Raw genomic sequence first — 18,247 nt, forward strand, 5'->3', positions numbered from 1 at the left:
CTATAACCATTCTGTCATGTCATTTGATCATTTGACTAAGGGTAAAATAAACAGCTACTGCGTAAATACCGGAATGCGGATTTGATTGAATCAAGCTCATTATTACTTAGTACTGTAGAAATATCTTCCTCCTCTTCCTCTTCTTCCTCTTCCTCCTCCTCATCTTCCTCCTCCTCTCCTTCTTCATTCACCTGAAACAACACTCCGGGGCCCAAAGAAATGTCCTCCTGGTGTGTTTCATGATCTATGATTCCAAGGTGTCTCGTTTCGTTAATACTGTTTGTTCCATTCAGTTCCACTCGTCAAAAGTCTCTGCATCGTCCCCACAATGTTCAATCAATCAATCCCTGACGAAAAACAGAAAGTGGACTTTCTTGATAAAAATAACAGAAAATGTCCAAAGTTGATTTGATGCTGTGTTTGTCATCTTACTGTAGTCCAGTACATATCCAGGTGGGTGTTGCTTATTACCTTTACCATGTAAAGACTTGTTCCCCTAACTGTCTATCTTTACCATGTAAAGACTTGTTCCCCTAACTGTCTATCTTTACCATGTAAAGACTTGTTCCCCTAACTGTCTATCTTTACCATGTAAAGACTTGTTCCCCTAACTGTCTACCTTTACCATGTAAAGACTTGTTCCCCTGTGAAAGAAGTGAGTTCCCCTAACTGTCTACCTTTACCATGTAAAGACTTGTTCCCCTGTGAATGAAGTGAGTTCCCCTAACCGTCTACCTTTACCATGTAAAGACTTGTTCCAATATCAATCCATTGAATCCTCAATCCATTGTTAAGTAGTGCCAGTTCGCGTCCAAAATGGTGCCTTATTCCCTATATAATGCACAAAGTAGTGCACTTCTGACTGAGTAGTGAGTGGGTTTGGGTTGGGGTCTGGAGGTATCTCCCGGTCAGACACGCAAATATGGCTCAGTTTAGGTGCTCGTTTTGGGGGAGGAGTGGCGCCATGGGTGCCCTGCCCTCTGGAGGTGGTGGAGGCCTAATCTCAAATGGCCCCTATTCCCTGTGAGGCTAATCAGTAGTGCACTACTTTTGAGTGTAAACACTGGGCCAAAGAAGTGAGAATACACTGTGGTCTAAAGTAGTGCACGCCACAGGGAGTTAGGGTGTTGTTTGGGACTCAGGCCAGAGGGAGGGATTATGTTGCATAGTGGTCGAAGCTACCCAGATACTCCAGACCGGCCCGGTAACAGAACTGGTACTGGTCCTGAAACAAACAGATCAACAACAACACACCTATTACAATCATCATCAACAACAACAACATCATACCTATTACAATCAACAACAACAACAACAACATCATACCTATTACAATCATCATCAACAACAACAACATCATACCTATTACAATCAACAACAACAACAACAACAACATCATACCTATTACAATCAACAACAACAACAACAACATCATACCTATTACAATCATCATCTACAACAACAACGACATCATACCTATTACAATCATCATCAACAACAACAACGACATCATACCTATTACAATCATCATCAACAACAACAACAACACACCTAATACAATCATCATCAACAACACACCTAATACAATGATCATCAACAACAACAACATCATACCTATTACAATCATCAACAACAACAACATACCTATTACAATCATCATCAACAACAACACACCTAATACAATCATCATCAACAACACACCTAATACAATGATCATCAACAACAACAACAACATCATACCTATTACAATCATCAACAACAACAACATACCTATTACAATCATCATCAACAACAACACACCTATTACAATCATCATCAACAACAACAACAACATCATACCTATTACAATCATCAACAACAACAACAACATACCTATTACAATCATCATCAACAACAACAACAACAACACACCTATTACAATCATCAACAACAACACACCTATTACAATCATCATCAACAACAACAACAACATCATACCTATTACAATCATCAACAACAACAACATACCTATTACAATCATCATCAACAACAACACACCTATTACAATTATCATCATCAACAACACACCTATTACAATCATCAACAACAACACACCTATTACAATCATCATCAACAACAACAACAACATCATACCTATTACAATCATCATCAACAACAACAACAACATCATACCTATTACAATCATCATCAACAACAACACACCTATTACAATTATCATCATCAACAACATACCTATTACAATCATCATCAACAACAACAACAACAACACACCTATTACAATCATCAACAACAACACACCTATTACAATCATCATCAACAACAACAACAACATCATACCTATTACAATCATCAACAACAACAACATACCTATTACAATCATCATCAACAACAACATACCTATTACAATCATCATCATCAACAACAACAACAACACACCTATTACAATCATCAACAACAACAACAACAACAACACACCTATTACAATCATCAACAACAACACACCTATTAGAATGATCATCAACAACAACAACACACCTATCACAATCATCAACAACAACACACCTATTACAATCATCATCAACAACAACACACCTATTACAATCATCATCAATATACTACTAGTAGTAGCAGCCACAGTAGTAGTAGTAGTAGCAGTAGTAGTATTAGCAGCAGCAGTAGCAGTACTAGCAGTTGTACTAGTAGTAGTAGTAGCAGTTGTACTAGTAGTAGTAGTAGTAGTAGTAGTAGTAGTAGCAGCAGTAGTAGTGGTAGTAGTAGCAGTAGTAGTAGTGGTAGTAGAAGTAGTAGTAGTAGTAGTAGTAGTAGTAGTAGCAGCAGTAGTAGTGGTAGTAGTAGCAGTAGTAGTAGTGGTAGTAGAAGTAGTAGCAGTAATAGTAGTAGTAGTAGCAGCAGCAGTAGTAGTAGTAGTATCAGCAGTAGTAATAGTAGTAGCAGCAGTAGTAGCAGCAGTAGTAGTAGTAGTTGCAGTAGTAGTAGTAGTAGTAGTAGTAGTAGTAGTAGTAGTCGTAGCAGTAGTAGTAGTAGCAGTAGTAGTAGTGGTAGCAGTAGTAGTACCAGCAGTAGTAGTAGTAGTGGTAGTAGTAGTAGTAGTAGTAGTAGTCGTAGTAGTAGTAGCAGTAGTAGTAGTGGTAGCAGTAGTAGTAGTAGTAGTAGTAGTAGTAGTCGTAGCAGTAGTAGTAGTAGCAGTAGTAGTAGTGGTAGCAGTAGTAGTACCAGTAGTAGTAGTAGTAGTGGTAGTAGTAGTAGTAGTAGTAGTAGTAGTAGTAGTCGTAGCAGTAGTAGTAGTAGCAGTAGTAGTAGTGGTAGCAGTAGTAGTACCAGCAGTAGTAGTAGTAGTAGTAGCAGCAGTATTAGTAGCAGCAGTAGTAATAGTAGTAGCAGTAGTAGTAATATCAGTTGTAGTATCAGTTGTAGTAGCAGAAGCAGTAGTATTAGCAGTAGTAGTAGTATCAGTTGTAGTAGTAGTAGCAGCAGCAGTAGTAGCAGTAGTAGTAATATCAGTTGTAGTAGTAGTAGTGGTAGTAGTAGTATCAGTTGTAGTAGTAGTAGTAGCAGCAGTAGTGGTAGCAGTAGTAGCAGAAGTAGTAGCAGTAGTAGTAGTATCAGTTGTAGTAGTAGTAGCAGCAGTAGTAGTAGTAGTAGCAGTAGTAGTAATATCAGTTGTAGTAGTAGTAGCGGTAGTAGTAGTATCAGTTGTAGTAGGAGTAGCAGTAGTAACAGTAGTAGTAGCAGTAGCAGCAGTAGTAGCAGCAGTAGTAGTAGCAGTAGTAGTAGCAGTAGTAGTAGCAGTAGCAGCAGTAGTAGCAGCAGTAGTAGTAGCAGTAGTAGCAGTAGTAGTAGCAGTAGCAGTAGTAGCAGTAGTAGCAGTAGTAGCAGCAGTAGTAGTAGCAGTAGTAACAGTAGTAGCAGTAGTAACAGTAGTAGTAGCAGTAGTAGTAGTAACAGTAGTAGTAGTAGTAGTAGCAGTAGTAGTAGTAGTAACAGTAGTGGTAGTAGTAGTAATAGTAGCAGCAGCAGTAGTAGTAGTAGTATCAGTTGTAGTAATATTATTATTATTAGTAGTAATAGTAGTAGTAGTAGTGGTAGTAGCAGTAGTAGTAGTAGTAGTAGTAATATTAGTTGTAGTAGTAGTAGTAATAGTAGTGGTAGTAGTAGTATCAGTAGTAGTAATAGTAGTAGTAGTATCAGTTGTAGTAGCAGTAATAGTAGTAGTAGTATCAGTAGTAGTAGTAGTAATAGTAGTAGCAGTTGTAGTAGTAGTAGCAGTAGTTGTAGTAGTAGTAGTAGTAGTATCAGTAGTAGTGATAGTAGTAGTAGTATCAGTAGTAGTAATAGTAGTAGTAGTAGTAGTAGTAGTATCAGTAGTAGTGATAGTAGTAGTAGTATCAGTAGTAGGAATAGTAGTAGTAGTAGTAGTAGTAGTATTAGTAGTGGTAGTAGTAGTAGTAGTAGCAGTTGTAGTAGTAGTATCAGTAGTAGTAATAGTAGTAGTAGTAGTAGTATCGGTAGTAGTGATAGTAGTAGTAGTATCAGTAGTAGTAGTAGTATCAGTAGTAGGAATAGTAGTAGTAGTAGTAGTAGTATCAGTAGTAGTAGTAGTAGTAGTATCAGTAGTAGTAGTATCCGTAGTAGTGATAGTAGTAGTAGTATCAGTAGTAGTAATAGTAGTAGTAGTAGTAGTAGTAGTAGTAGTAGTATTAGTAGTGGTAGTAGTAGTAGTATCCGTAGTAGTGATAGTAGTAGTAGTATCAGTAGTAGTAATAGTAGTAGTAGTAGTAGTAGTAGTAGTAGTAGTAGTAGTAGTATTAGTATTAGTAGTGGTAGTAGTAGTAGTAATAGTAGCAGCAGCAGTAGCTGGGCTGGTCAGTCCCTGTAGATGTGGCCCAACATTACAGACGCTACTAGTAGAAGTAGTAGTTCTCGTTCTCCAGACACACACCAAACCTAAAAAAAACAGTTGACTTTAGGATTACCGAGAGTTGAATATCTCACCTCAGTTTGAACCGTAGCAGGTCTCTGTGTTCGCAGCATCTTGACAGTCTGGAAGATGTCCACTACTCCTTCATATCTCATCCTCTCCAGAACAATACTCAGAGTGATGAAGACCCCTGTCCTCCCCACACCAGCACTGACGGACCACACAGGACAACACCACGGATTAGATCACAAAATGGCTGCCGTGCCTCATGCATTTCTCTGTGAATAGCGCCACATGTAAATATGTTCTGTGTCTATCTATTTTTATGTTTTTATTAAACATGTGCTTTATAAAAATCTGCTTGTTCAATGTTTGTACCTGTATTTTCAATATAAAAAAAAACATATATCTGGAGTTCGGTGACAACAAGTCAGATTAAAGAGGCGTTGAGGGAGGCGGGACCTTACCTACAGTGCACCGTGATTGGTCCGTCCTGGCCAAACTGCTCTTTAGTTTTGTGCACCTGGCCAATGAAATCAATGAACCCCTCCCCCGACTTTGGCACTCCTTGCTCCGGCCAATCAGTGAACTGGAACTGACGAACCGTCCGAGACTGGCCGTCCTGGGAAAAAAATAATCCACCAATCAGAACACAGGTTGATTAAACCACACAGTTTGACACTCACTCACTCACTCACTCACTCAGCAAAAACAGTTGTGAGAAATATCTGATCACAAACACTCCCTCCCCCACTCACCCTGGCATCGGTGACTTTGAACTCTCGTAGGATGTACTGGGGCATGTTGTACTCAGCCATGGGGTCCACCACAAAGTACTGGTACCTGGCAGAACGCTCTGCTGGCCAGTACTGATGGCACTTCTCCTGTAGGGGGAGACACAATGAGGGTTAACATAGCGTGCGTGTGTGTAACAGCCTGGGCTCGAACCAGGGACCCTCTGCACACATCGACACCACCCACACTCGAAGCATCGTTACCCATCGCTCCACAAAAGCCGCGGCCCTTGCAGAGCAAAGGGGAAACAACTACTTCAAGGCCTCAGAGCGAGTGACGTCAACGATTGAAACGCTATTAGCGCGCACCACCGCTAACTAGCTAGCCATTTCACATCCGTTACACTAACACGCTAGCATGCTAACACACTAGCATGCTAACACACTAGCATGCTAACACACTAGCATGCTAACACTCACTCTCGGTTACATGTGTAAAAAAATATATATATTTTAAAAAAATGTGTGTGTGCGAATAAACCAATGTCCTAACATTTTATATTAATGTCCTGAAAAGGAAAATAATAGCTTTTTTTTTCAGGTCCTGAATTTGTTCAAACGCAATTTTATTTTAAGAGTTAGAGTTAGGGGTTTTTAGGATTAGGGTTAGGGTTTTTAGGATTAGAGTTAGGGGTTTTTAGGATTAGGGTTAGGGGTTTTTAGGATTAGAGTTAGGGGTTTTTAGGATTAGGGTTAGGGTTTTTAGGATTAGGGTTAGGGTTTTGGGATTAGGGTTAGGGGTTTTTAGGATTAGAGTTAGGGTTTTGGAATTAGGGTTAGGGGTTTTTAGGATTAGAGTTAGGGGTTTTTAGGATTAGGGTTAGGGGTTTTTAGGATTAGAGTTAGGGGTTTTTAGGATTAGGGTTAGGGTTTTTAGGATTAGGGTTAGGGTTTTGGGATTAGGGTTAGGGTTTTGGGATTAGGGTTAGGGTTTTGGGGGTTAAGGTTAGGTTTAATGCTAGGATTAGGGTTAGGGTTTTTAGGATTAGGGTTAGGGTTTTGGGGGTTAAGGTTAGGTTTGCTAGGATTAGGTTTAGAGAAAATAAGATTTTTAATGGTCAAACATTTTTACACTACAAAAAGTCCTGAAATGTCACCAAAACAAAGCTGTGTGTGTGAGTGTGTGTCAGTGTTAATATTGTCAACAATAACTACAAGGAAAAATACTCGCCAACAACCTATTTTTCCTGACTGAAACTATGATGATAACGAGACCAGATGCCCTGGAGAAAAAAACTATAATTGTAACAAATTACTTTTAATTTTAGTCGATGAAAATGTGACGAGACGAGAATTCCACGTTAGACTAATGGACATTTTAATTTGACATGAATCTACTTTTCATCCGTTTTGTCCAATCCTAACCATGCATGCAGAATATGTTTTAATGTAGGCCTCTCATTGGCAGAATTAAAGTTGTGTGATCTGACTGAGCTGATCTGACTGGCTCTCCCACACAGCCCCCAGGCAGTCTCTTCAGTCACTCTTCAGTCACTCTTCAGTCACTCTTCAGTCACTCTTCAGTCTTTTGAACTGATGTGAAGCCAAGACACTGGACTTGTAACTAACCTCAACTCAAAACCATGTTTACTCTCTTACTTACATTGTAACTAACCTCAACTCAAAACCATGTTTACTCTCTTACTTACATTGTAACTAACCTCAACTCAAAACCATGTTTACTCTCTTACTTACATTGTAACTAACCTCAACTCAAAACCATGTTTACTCTCTTACTTACATTGTAACTAACCTCAACTCAAAACCATGTTTACTCTCTTACTTACATTGTAACTAACCTCAACTCAAAACCATGTTTACTCTCTTACTTACATTGTAACTAACCTCAACTCAAAACCATGTTTACTCTATTAATTACATTGTAACTAACTTCAACTCAAAACCATGTTTACTCTCTTAATTACATTGTAACTAACCTCAACTCAAAACCATGTTTACTCTCTTACTTACATTGTAACTAACCTCAACTCAAAACCATGTTTACTCTCTCTCTCTTCATTTCATGTTGGCCATGTTTTGCTTCGATCACATCTGAAGCTTTATGTGCTGTTATTCATTAATCTGTGTTGCCGCTCTTGAGGACTGATAATAACTAAAACTAGACTAAAGTTGTCCAGAGTTTAAGAGGACTGATAAAAACTAAAACTAACCAAGGATGAGATGACTAAAATGCGACTGAAACTAAAAGGTATTTTAAGGCTAAAACGACATCTAAAACAGCTGACACACAAACTAACACTGGTGTGTGTGTGTGTGTCTGTGTGTTCTGCTGGCCAGTACCGATGACACTTTTCCTGTAGAGGGACACACAATGAGGGTTAACACAGGGTGTGTGTGTGTGTGTGTGTGTGTGTGTGAGTGAGTGAGTGAGTGAGAGAGAGACAGAGAGACAGAGAGACAGAGAGAGAGAGAGAGAGAGACAGAGAGAGGAGAGAGAGAGAGAGAGAATGGTAGGTGTGGGTGTGTGTGTGTGAGAGAGAGAGAGAGAGAGAGAGAGAGAGAGAGAGAGAATGGTAGGTGTGGGTGTGTGTGTGTGAGAGAGAGAGAGAGAGAGAGAGAGAGAGAGAGAGAGAATGGTAGGTGTGGGTACATGCAGCGTGTGTGTGTGTGTGTTCTTACCCGTCCCATCTCCCTCAGTTTAGTCAACATGACCACTATGGTAGAGTTGTGTTCCCACAACATTCTCCAGTAGTCCTCAGTAGTCTCAGCCAGCGGGCCCTGGGTGGCTATATAAGCCCTCTGCTGCCTGTATAGAGAGACACACAAACACACTTTACAATCATCACACACACACAACACACACACACACACACACACACACTTTACAATCACCACACACACACACACACACACACACACACACACACATACACACACACACACACACACACACACACACACACACACACACACACACACACACACACACACACACACACACACACACACACACACACACACACACAGGCACCCTTCTACCGAGGCCACGCCCTCCCCCACTTTCTACTGGTTGGATTTCTGTCCCAGGGTGATGATGCAGTCACCTGTACCTCAGTCACCGTGTGTTAGTGTCAGGACGGAGAAGTACGTTTCAATAACAGGAAGTCGGCACCAGAGCCCCAGGTCGATCCAGTGACTCTCCGTGTCAACGATGTCAACGTTGGACAGTCAGGGTAAGACCACAACCACAATAAAACATAACATCATCGTTTGTTATATACTATGTTTCTTCCTGTTGTAAAGCCACGCTCCTTCATGTCGTGAATAACCTCAGAGAGAGATTGTGGTGCCAACCGTTTACTGGCCGCAGTGTTGCAGCAAATAAACGACAGAGTCAATGACAAGATCTGCCCGACTTGACATTACAATAAAACCAGTCTGGTCTGACTCTGTGAGAAGCATATCTCTCTCTCTCTCTCTCTCTCTCTGTCTCTCTCTCTCTCTCTGTCTGTCTGTCTGTCTGTCTGTCTGTCTGTCTGTCTGTCTGTCTGTCTCTCTCTCTGTCTCTCTCTGTCTCTCCCTCTCTCTCTCTCTCTCTGTCTCTCTCTCTCTCTCTGTCTCTCCCTCTCTCTCTCTCTCTCTGTCTCTCCCTCTCTCTCTCTCTCTATCTCTCTGTCTCTCCCTCTCCCTCTCTCTCTCTCTCTCTCTCTCTCTCTCTCTTTCAGTTCATTAACTGTGTCAAAAGTTATGGATGAAGTGAAATGTGTTGAACACTGGTTGTCAGCAGCCCTTGGTGATGAGACGGTTGTTTTATTAGAGGTTATTATGATGACACCAGGTTTCTGGATCTGTGTCTGACTGACAGAGTTTTAGGAACCATGGTGAACTACTAGACTAAAACGAGCCCTGACACCGATGCCAGATCACATTGCTAGCGGTAACATTAAAACGAGCCCTGACACCGATGCCAGATCTCATAGCCAGCGGTAACATTAAAACGAGCCCTGACACCGATGCCAGATCACATAGCCAGCGGTAACATTAAAACGAGCCCTGACACTGATGCCAGACCACATAGTTAGCGGTAACATTAAAACGAGCCCTGACACTGATGCCAGACCACATAGCTAGCGGTAACATTAAAACGAGCCCTGACACTGATGCCAGACCACATAGCTAGCAGTAACATTAAAACGAGCCCTGATGCTGATGCCAGACCACATAGCTAGCAGTAACATTAAAACGAGCCCTGATGCTGATGCCAGACCACATAGCTAGCGGTAACATTACATTTCAGTTTATTGTAGTAAAAGTGTTATTTCCTACCATCTCTCAGACTGTCCTGTCAGAAACCGTCCTACCATGTCTCAGACTGTCCTGTCAGAAACTGTCCTACCATCTCTCAGAGTCCTACCATCTCTCAGACTGTCCTGTCAGAAACTGTCCTACCATGTCTCAGGCTGTCCTGTCAGAAACTGTCCTACCATCTCTCAGAGTCCTACCATCTCTCAGACTGTCCTGTCAGAAACTGTCCTACCATGTCTCAGCCTGTCCTGTCAGAAACAGTCCTACCATCTCTCAGAGTCCTACCATCTCTCAGACTGTCCTGTCAGAAACTGTCCTACCATGTCTCAGACTGTCCTGTCAGAAACCGTCCTACCATCTCTCAGACTGTCCTGTCAGAAACTGTCCTACCATCTCTCAGGCTGTCCTATCAGAAACCATCCTACCATGTCTCAGGCTGTCCTGTCAGAAACCGTCCTACCATCTCTCAGACTGTCCTGTCAGAAACCATCCTACCATCTCTCAGACTGTCCTGTCAGAAACTGTCCTACCATGTCTCAGACTGTCCTGTCAGAAACCGTCCTACCATCTCTCAGACTGTCCTGTCAGAAACAGTCCTACCATCTCTCAGACTGTCCTATCAGAAACCATCCTTACATCTCAGACTGTCCTATCAGAAACAGTCCTACCATGTCTCAGGCTGTCCTATCAGAAACCTTCCTACCATCTCTCAGACTGTCCTGTCAGAAACCGTCCTACCATCTCTCAGGCTGTCCTGTCAGAAACCGTCCTACCATGTCTCAGCCTGTCCTGTCAGAAACCGTCCTACCATCTCTCAGACTGTCCTGTCAGAAACCGTCCTACCATCTCTCAGGCTGTCCTGTCAGAAACCGTCCTACCATCTCTCAGACTGTCCTGTCAGAAACCGTCCTACCATCTATCAGGCTGTCCTGTCAGAAACCGTCCTACCATCTCTCAGGCTGTCCTGTCAGAAACCGTCCTACCATCTCTCAGACTGTCCTGTCAGAAACCGTCCTACCATCTCTCAGGCTGTCCTGTCAGAAACCGTCCTACCATGTCTCAGGCTGTCCTGTCAGAAACCGTCCTACCATCTCTCAGGCTGTCCTGTCAGAAACCGTCCTACCATCTCTCAGGCTGTCCTGTCAGAAACCGTCCTACCATGTCTCAGACTGTCCTGTCAGAAACCGTGGTTATTTGTTAGGAATGTGCCATGCTAGTTGTATATTAAACTGATGTTGACTGGCTTCTTAATAAACATGTATCTATTGTCTTCTCCTCTCACCCCCCCCCCCACCTCTCTCTCTCCCTCCCTCCCCCCACCCCTCCCTCTCCCTCCCTCTCTCCCTCCCCCAACCCCTCCCTCCCCCAACCCCTCCCTCCCCCAACCCCTTCCTCTCCCTCCCCCAACCCCTCCCTCCCCCAAACACTCCCTCCCCCAACCCCTCCCTCTCCCTCTCCCTCTCCCTCCCCCTCCCTCTCCACCAGCCCTGGTTAATATGTATACGAGTCTCTAGTATTTAAAATATTTTTTTCCCTGTGTTTTTGAGTATTTTCAAATCCACAGCCCAAAACAAGGACTTTTATTTCAGTATTGTAATGGTTATTTGTAAAAAAAAAAAAAAAAAAAAAATAGTCAACCAAATTGTATTTTAAAAGTATTTTCAAATACTTATTTCAAATACCTGGGTTAAATGCATGGGAGAGTATTTGAGCCTGTGTATTGGCATTGTTCTAATACTTTTCAAATGAATGTATTTATTTTAAGGTATCCGAATACATACTTCAAATGTATGTGAAAGTAACTGAGATATTTAAATAGTACTTGAACCCAGGTCTGCTCTGTACCCCTCTCACCCCCACCCCCCTCTCTCTCTACCCCTCCCACCTCCACCCCTGTTCACGCCCTCTCTCTCTCTCTCGCTCTCCCTCCCTCTCTCTCTCTCTCTCTCTCTCTCTGTCTCTCTCTCTCTCTCTCTGTCTCTCCCTCCCTCTCTCTCTCCCTCTCTCTCTCTGTCTCTCTCTCTCTCTCTCACCCCCACCCCTGTTCACGCCCTCTCTCTCTCTCTCCCTCCCTCTCTCTCTCCCTCTCTCTCTCTCCCTCTCTCTCTCTCTGTCTCTCTCTCCCTCCCTCCCTCTCTCTCTGTCTCTCTCTCTCTCTCTCCCTCCCTCTCTCTCTCCCTCTCTCTCTCTCTCCCTCTCTCTCTCTCCCTCTCTCACCCCCACCCCTGTTCACGCCCCTCTCCCCCCCCCCCCCCTCTCTCTCTCTCTCTCCCTCTTTCTCTCTCTGTCTCTCCCTCTCTCTCTCTCCACCCCTCTCTCTGTCTCTCCCTCCCTCTCTCTCCACCCCTCTCTCTCCCTCCCTCCCTCTCTCCACCCCTCTCTCTCCCTCTCCCCCCCCCCCCCCCCTCTCCCCCTCTCCCCCTCTCCCCCTCTCCTGATAGATATCTGGAAAGCCGTAGGAGCAGCGGTGCTGGGCTTCATCTCTGGCGTACCTGGAGGTTACCTTCTGTCCTCCACAATGGCGGCAGAACTCGGTGGCCTGGGGCCTCCACCAGAAGACATTAACAAGGGAGAATCAGAGGCAGACAAAGGGCTCGTCACCTTCCTGACCCTCTTGATAGCAATGTTCCTGATGTTGTTTCTGCCCATGGCAGTAGGAGGAATACTGTGCCTCGCTGCCTCCATGGCAATCAGGAAGGCTGGGGAGACGGAGCCGGACGCTACGGAGGTGGCAGCGGTCGTAACAGTGGTTCTGATGGGGACCTCTGCTATCTGCGGAGGTGTGGGGTTCCTCTTGGAAACAGCCGTTGGAGAACTGACTGACGTCCTCACCGTGTACCAATACACGGTAGAAATGGCTGTGAAAGTCATCTTCATCGTCGTGTCTCCTTTCATGGCTGCGTTGGCTGCAGGGGTGTCGGTTCAGTTCGGTAAAGGAGCAGTCAAACTGAGGGCGGCAGCAGGCATAGGAACAGGGATTTTAGCAGCCTTGAAGTCCCAGTCTATCCTGGGGCATTGGGGCACGATGGGGGCTCTGTTTGGTCCGGCGGCGGCTGCGGGGGTGGCTCTGTCTGCGGCTCTAAGGCGCAGCAGTAGCAGCTACGGGAAGGCAGGGAGACTGGGGGCCACACTGGGGGCCATGTGCGCCACGTGGTTCGGGAGATGGACTCTGAGTTATTTCACGGTGTGGATTTTAATATGGATCTTTCTGATTTCGCTGCTGTCCTTAGTGGTTGTGGATCCCACCAGACCGGCTAATCAAGGGGAAAGAATCTCAGATACAATGTCAGCGGAGGAGATATAGTCTCTACATGTTTCTTTATACCCATTTGAGACAGTAGGTGTGCTACCTGTAAAAAAAAAAAAAAATCTAAGGCCATGTTTATATGAGCCCCTTTCATCGAAGCCCTTAGTGGCCACTCCCGAGTTGTTTTACTCCCGAGTGGCGCAGCGGTCTAAGTCACTACATCTCAGTTGCTAGAGACGTCACTACAGACCCTGGTTCGATTCCAGGCTGTATCACAACCGGGCCGTGATTGGGAGTACCCACAGGGCGGCGCGCAATTGCGCCGTCCAGGTTTGACCGGGGGGGGGGGGCGGTAGGCCGTCATTGTAAATAATAATTTCTTCTTTAACTGACTTGCCTAGTTAAATAAATACATTTTGGGTGGTGAACCCCTTTTATACATATCAGAGGGTAACTGGTCGATTGGGAAGGGTGGGGACACTGTTAAACCATGGGGGCTGTTTGCAGTTCAAATTAGGGAGGTTTTAAACAATGGAAGTGTTAATGAAGCAGAGAACCATTCACACAGACTCAAACCTGCATTTTGGTTCCAGGGTCTGTGAAAACGCAGGAACCATGACTAGTGGTTTTTATTTCTCTATGTGTTGTTTTCACACCCTATCCATTTCAGATATACCAATAACCTGGTAGAAAACATGCAGGCCTGGTAAATTAGTGGGATTTTGGTCTGTGTGTGAAAGGGATATATGTTCATGCCTTATTTGAATACAATGTTATCACCTGTATATACAGGACTCCAGGTCATCATTGCATTTATCACCTGTATATACAGGACTCCAGGTCATAATTGCATTTATCACCTGTATATACAGGACTCCAGGTCATCATTCTATTTATCACCTGTATATACAGGACTCCAGGTCATCATCATATTTATCACCTGTATATACAGGACTCCAGGTCATCATTATATTTATCACCTGTATATACAGGACTCCAGGTCATCATTATATTTATCACCTGTATATACAGGACTCCAGGTCATCATTGTAAATAAGAATTTGTTCTTAACCGACTCGCCTGGTTAAACAACGGTTAAATATAAAATATAAAAATTGTGAATGGAATGGGTTTTGTTTGAATATGATTGAAATATTGCATGCTGGGTATTATTTTGCTTGTTGGGTCAATCTCTATGTATGATATTTTCTCCCCTTGTTGTTAAAGAAATTGATATAATTGTCTTTTTCAAAAACTGTATCTACCCTTGTTTTTATATATATCTCCAGAAAATATGTTTATAAACTAAAAAAAACAATTAAATAAATGTTTGTTTTGAATTTATTTTGAATAATGTTATGGGTAGGCAACTCCAGTCCTCGAGGTGTCACACTTGTCCCCATCCCTAGCAAACACAGCTGTTTAATCAAATTGCATCGAAACTGAAGATCATGATTAGGTGATTTTTGGAGTCAGGTGTGTTAGCTGGGGCAAAACTGTGACACCAATCAGGCCCACAAGGACTGGAACTGCCCACCCTTGTAGAGGATGACGACATTACAGACACCTGCCCAGCTCGCACAGCACCTGGATAGGGTGCGTTCCAGGATGACGATATTACAGACCCCTGCCCAACTCTCACAACACCTGGATAGGGTGCGTTCCAGAATGACTACATTACAGACACCTGCCCAGCTCTCACAGCACCTGGATAGGGTGCGTTCCAGGATGACTACATTACAGACCCCTGCCCAGCTCTCACAGCACCTGGATAGGGTGCGTTCCAGGATGACTACATTACAGACCCCTGCCCAGCTCTCACAGCACCTGGATAGGGTGCGTTCCAGGTCGACGACATTACAGACCCCTGCCCAGCTCTCACAGCACCTGGATAGGGATGCATTCCAGGATGACTACATTACAGACCCCTGCCCAGCTCTCACAACACCTGGATAGGGTGCGTTCCAGGATGACTACATTACAGACCCCTGCCCAACTCTCACAACACCTGGATAGGGTGCGTTCCAGAATGACTACATTACAGACCCCTGCCCAGCTCTCACAGCACCGGGATAGGGTGCGTTCCAGGATGACTACATTACAGACCCCTGCACAACTCTCACAACACCTGGATAGGGTGCGTTCCAGGATGACTACATTACAGACCCCTGCCCAGCTCTCACAACACCTGGATAGGGTGCGTTCCAGGATGACTACATTACAGACCCCTGCCCAACTCTCACAACACCTGGATAGGGTGCGTTCCAGGATGACAACATTACAGACCCCTGCCCAGCTCTCACAACACCTGGATAGGGTGCGTTCTAGGACGACTACATAACAGACCCCTGCCCAGCTCTCACAACACCTGGATAGGGTGCGTTCCAGGATGACGACATTACAGACCCCTGCCCAGCTCTCACAACACCTGGATAGGGTGCGTTCCAGGATGACTACATTACAGACCCCTGCCCAGCTCTCACAACACCTGGATAGGGTGCGTTCCAGGATGACGACATTACAGACACCTGCCCAGCTCGCACAGCACCTGGATAGGGTGCGTTCCAGGATGACGATATTACAGACCCCTGCCCAACTCTCACAACACCTGGATAGGGTGCGTTCCAGAATGACTACATTACAGACACCTGCCCAGCTCTCACAACACCTGGATAGGGTGCATTCCAGAATGACTACATTACAGACCTCTGCCCAGATCTCACAACACCTGGATAGGGTGCGTTCCAGAATGACTACATTACAGACACCTGCCCAGCTCTCACAACACCTGGATAGGGTGCGTTCCAGAATGACTACATTACAGACACCTGCCCAGCTCTCACAACACCTGGACAGGTGAGTAAACATATCAGCTAACCACATCATCTACCACAGCAATCTGACGCCAGACTGCACAGTCAATGACGTGACATGGTTTCATGCAATGAAAAGTCTGTAAATGTAGCAGGGCCTGGAATGCACTTTGGCTCGTCTCTTGCCACGGTGCGATGACGTAGTCACCTGTACCTCAGACACCGTCAGACAGAAGGTCGTCTCAGAAAAGAGGAAGACAAGCAACAGAGGCAGGTTGATGCAGTGACTCTCCGTACGAACAATGGACAGTCAGGGTAAGACCAGAACCACAATAAACATAACATCATCCAATCGATGATATATTATACACCATGTTTCTTCCTGTTTTAAAGCCACGCTCCTTCATTTCGTGAATAACCTCAGAGAGAGATTGTGGTGCCAACCGTTAACCGGACGCAGTTATTAGCAGTGTTGCAGCAAATAAACGAGTCAATGACAAGATCTGCCAGACTTGACATTCCAATAAAACCAGTCTGGTCTGACTCTGTGAAAAGCATATCTCTCTCTCTCTCTCTCTCTCTATATATATATATATATGTCTCTCTCTCTCTCTCTCTATATATATATATATATGTCTCTCTCTCTCTCTCTCTCTGTCTCTCTCTCTCAGTTATTAGCAGTGTTGCAGCAAATAAACGACAGAGTCAATGACAAGATCTGCCAGACTTGACATTCCAATAAAACCAGTCTGGTCTGACTCTGTGAAAAGCATATCTCTCTCTCTCTCTCTCTCTCTATATATATATATATATATATGTCTCTCTCTCTCTCTATATATATATGTATATATATATATATGTCTCTCTCTCTCTCGCTCTCTCTGTCTCTCTCTCTCAGTTATTAGCAGTGTTGCAGCAAATAACCGACAGAGTTTGGCATCGGAAATCGGAATCGGAAATCTGTCCGGTCTCTGATTTCTGTGGGAAACACCTGTCTTTTACGCGGCTACTAATTCCGTGTATTCTAGCCTTCAGTCTATCTGTTACGGTGGATTAGGGTACACACCACCGTGGAGAAAACAGTGTTGATTCCTTTCAGTTCAGTTCACCGTGTCAAAGTCATGGTTAAATGTCACCGTGACAACACTGAGGCTCTGGAACCTGTTAGACCTCATTTCTATGGCTCTGATCCAAGTGGCTCCCTATTTCTCCATATGGCTCTGGTCTAAAGTAGTGCACTACATAGGGAATAGGGTGCCAACTCTGTTCAAAAGTAGTGCACTAAATATGGAATAGGGTGCCAACTCTGTTCAAAAGTAGTGCACTACATAGGGAATAGGGTGCCATTTAGGGCACATCACTGTGATCAAGTTTGACACATAGTAAACGCTAACTGCTGGTGGGTTGTTGACCCCCCCCCCCCTCACGTTAATGAATATTTGAGGGCATCATTATTGTCTTGTGTAAACTGGTCTGTGCCTGGGCTAAAGCTCAGCGGGCGTTTACACTATACAAGCAACATGGCCTTAGCCCTCATGTGGGTGCTAACAAGCCAGCAAGCATGCTAGGTAGTGCTACGTATCAACAGCCACTGTCAGCCAATCCAGTAGGGGATGGTAGCTATGGTGAGCTACGATTGGTCACGGCGGATTTTAATAAAGTTACGTTTTTCCCAGTTTTAACCCCGCAACGGAGGGGAGAGGGGGAGAGAGAGAGAAGGAGATAGTGGAGAGGGGGAGATAGTGGAGAGGGGGAGAGAAGGAGATAGTGGAGAGGGGGAGAGAGAGAGAAGGAGATGTCTCTGTGACAATCAGTTAAGCTGGCAGGTAATCAGGTAAACTGGGGAGACTGAGACAGACACTACAGACTGTAGATATCTGGGTGACAGCAGTCTACTGTAGATGTTGTGGGTGACAGCAGTCTACTGTAGATGTTGTGGGTGACAGCAGTCTACTGTAGATGTTGTGGGTGACAGTAGTCTACTGTAGATGTTGTGGGTGACAGTCTACTGTAGATGTTGTGGGTGACAGCAGTCTACTGTAGATGTTGTGGGTGACAGTAGTCTACTGTAGATGTTGTGGGTGACAGCAGTCTACTGTAGATGTTGTGGGTGACAGCAGTCCACTGTAAATGTTGTGGGTGACAGCAGTCTACTGTAGATGTTGTGGGTGACAGCAGTCTACTGTAG

General features: G+C 44.3%; 2 protein-coding genes across 2 annotated transcripts in view; one reads left to right on the top strand and one right to left on the bottom strand.

Moving 5' to 3' along the window:
- Positions 1–763: 763 nt before the first annotated feature.
- Positions 764–18,247, bottom strand: part of LOC110519864 (receptor-type tyrosine-protein phosphatase delta-like) — a 279,764-nt gene continuing 262,280 nt past the window's right edge. The window contains exons 39-43 of the mRNA XM_036972586.1: positions 8,374–8,500; positions 5,698–5,823; positions 5,407–5,561; positions 5,014–5,149; positions 764–1,225 (exon numbers count right to left, since the gene is read on the bottom strand). Coding sequence (XP_036828481.1) covers positions 1,157–1,225; positions 5,014–5,149; positions 5,407–5,561; positions 5,698–5,823; positions 8,374–8,500 — 613 coding nt within the window. The 3' untranslated portion in view covers positions 764–1,156. The remainder of the gene's footprint in view (positions 1,226–5,013; positions 5,150–5,406; positions 5,562–5,697; positions 5,824–8,373; positions 8,501–18,247) is intronic.
- On the top strand, positions 8,756–13,539 carry LOC118947670. Its single transcript, XM_036972587.1, has 2 exons — positions 8,756–8,927; positions 12,441–13,539. Exons 1-2 carry the CDS (start codon positions 8,906–8,908, stop codon positions 13,301–13,303), a joined length of 885 nt encoding a protein of 294 aa, XP_036828482.1. The 5' UTR covers positions 8,756–8,905; the 3' UTR covers positions 13,304–13,539.

This window comes from Oncorhynchus mykiss, unplaced genomic scaffold (genome assembly GCF_013265735.2).
Source record: "Oncorhynchus mykiss isolate Arlee unplaced genomic scaffold, USDA_OmykA_1.1 un_scaffold_182, whole genome shotgun sequence".
Taxonomy (NCBI): domain Eukaryota; kingdom Metazoa; phylum Chordata; class Actinopteri; order Salmoniformes; family Salmonidae; genus Oncorhynchus; species Oncorhynchus mykiss.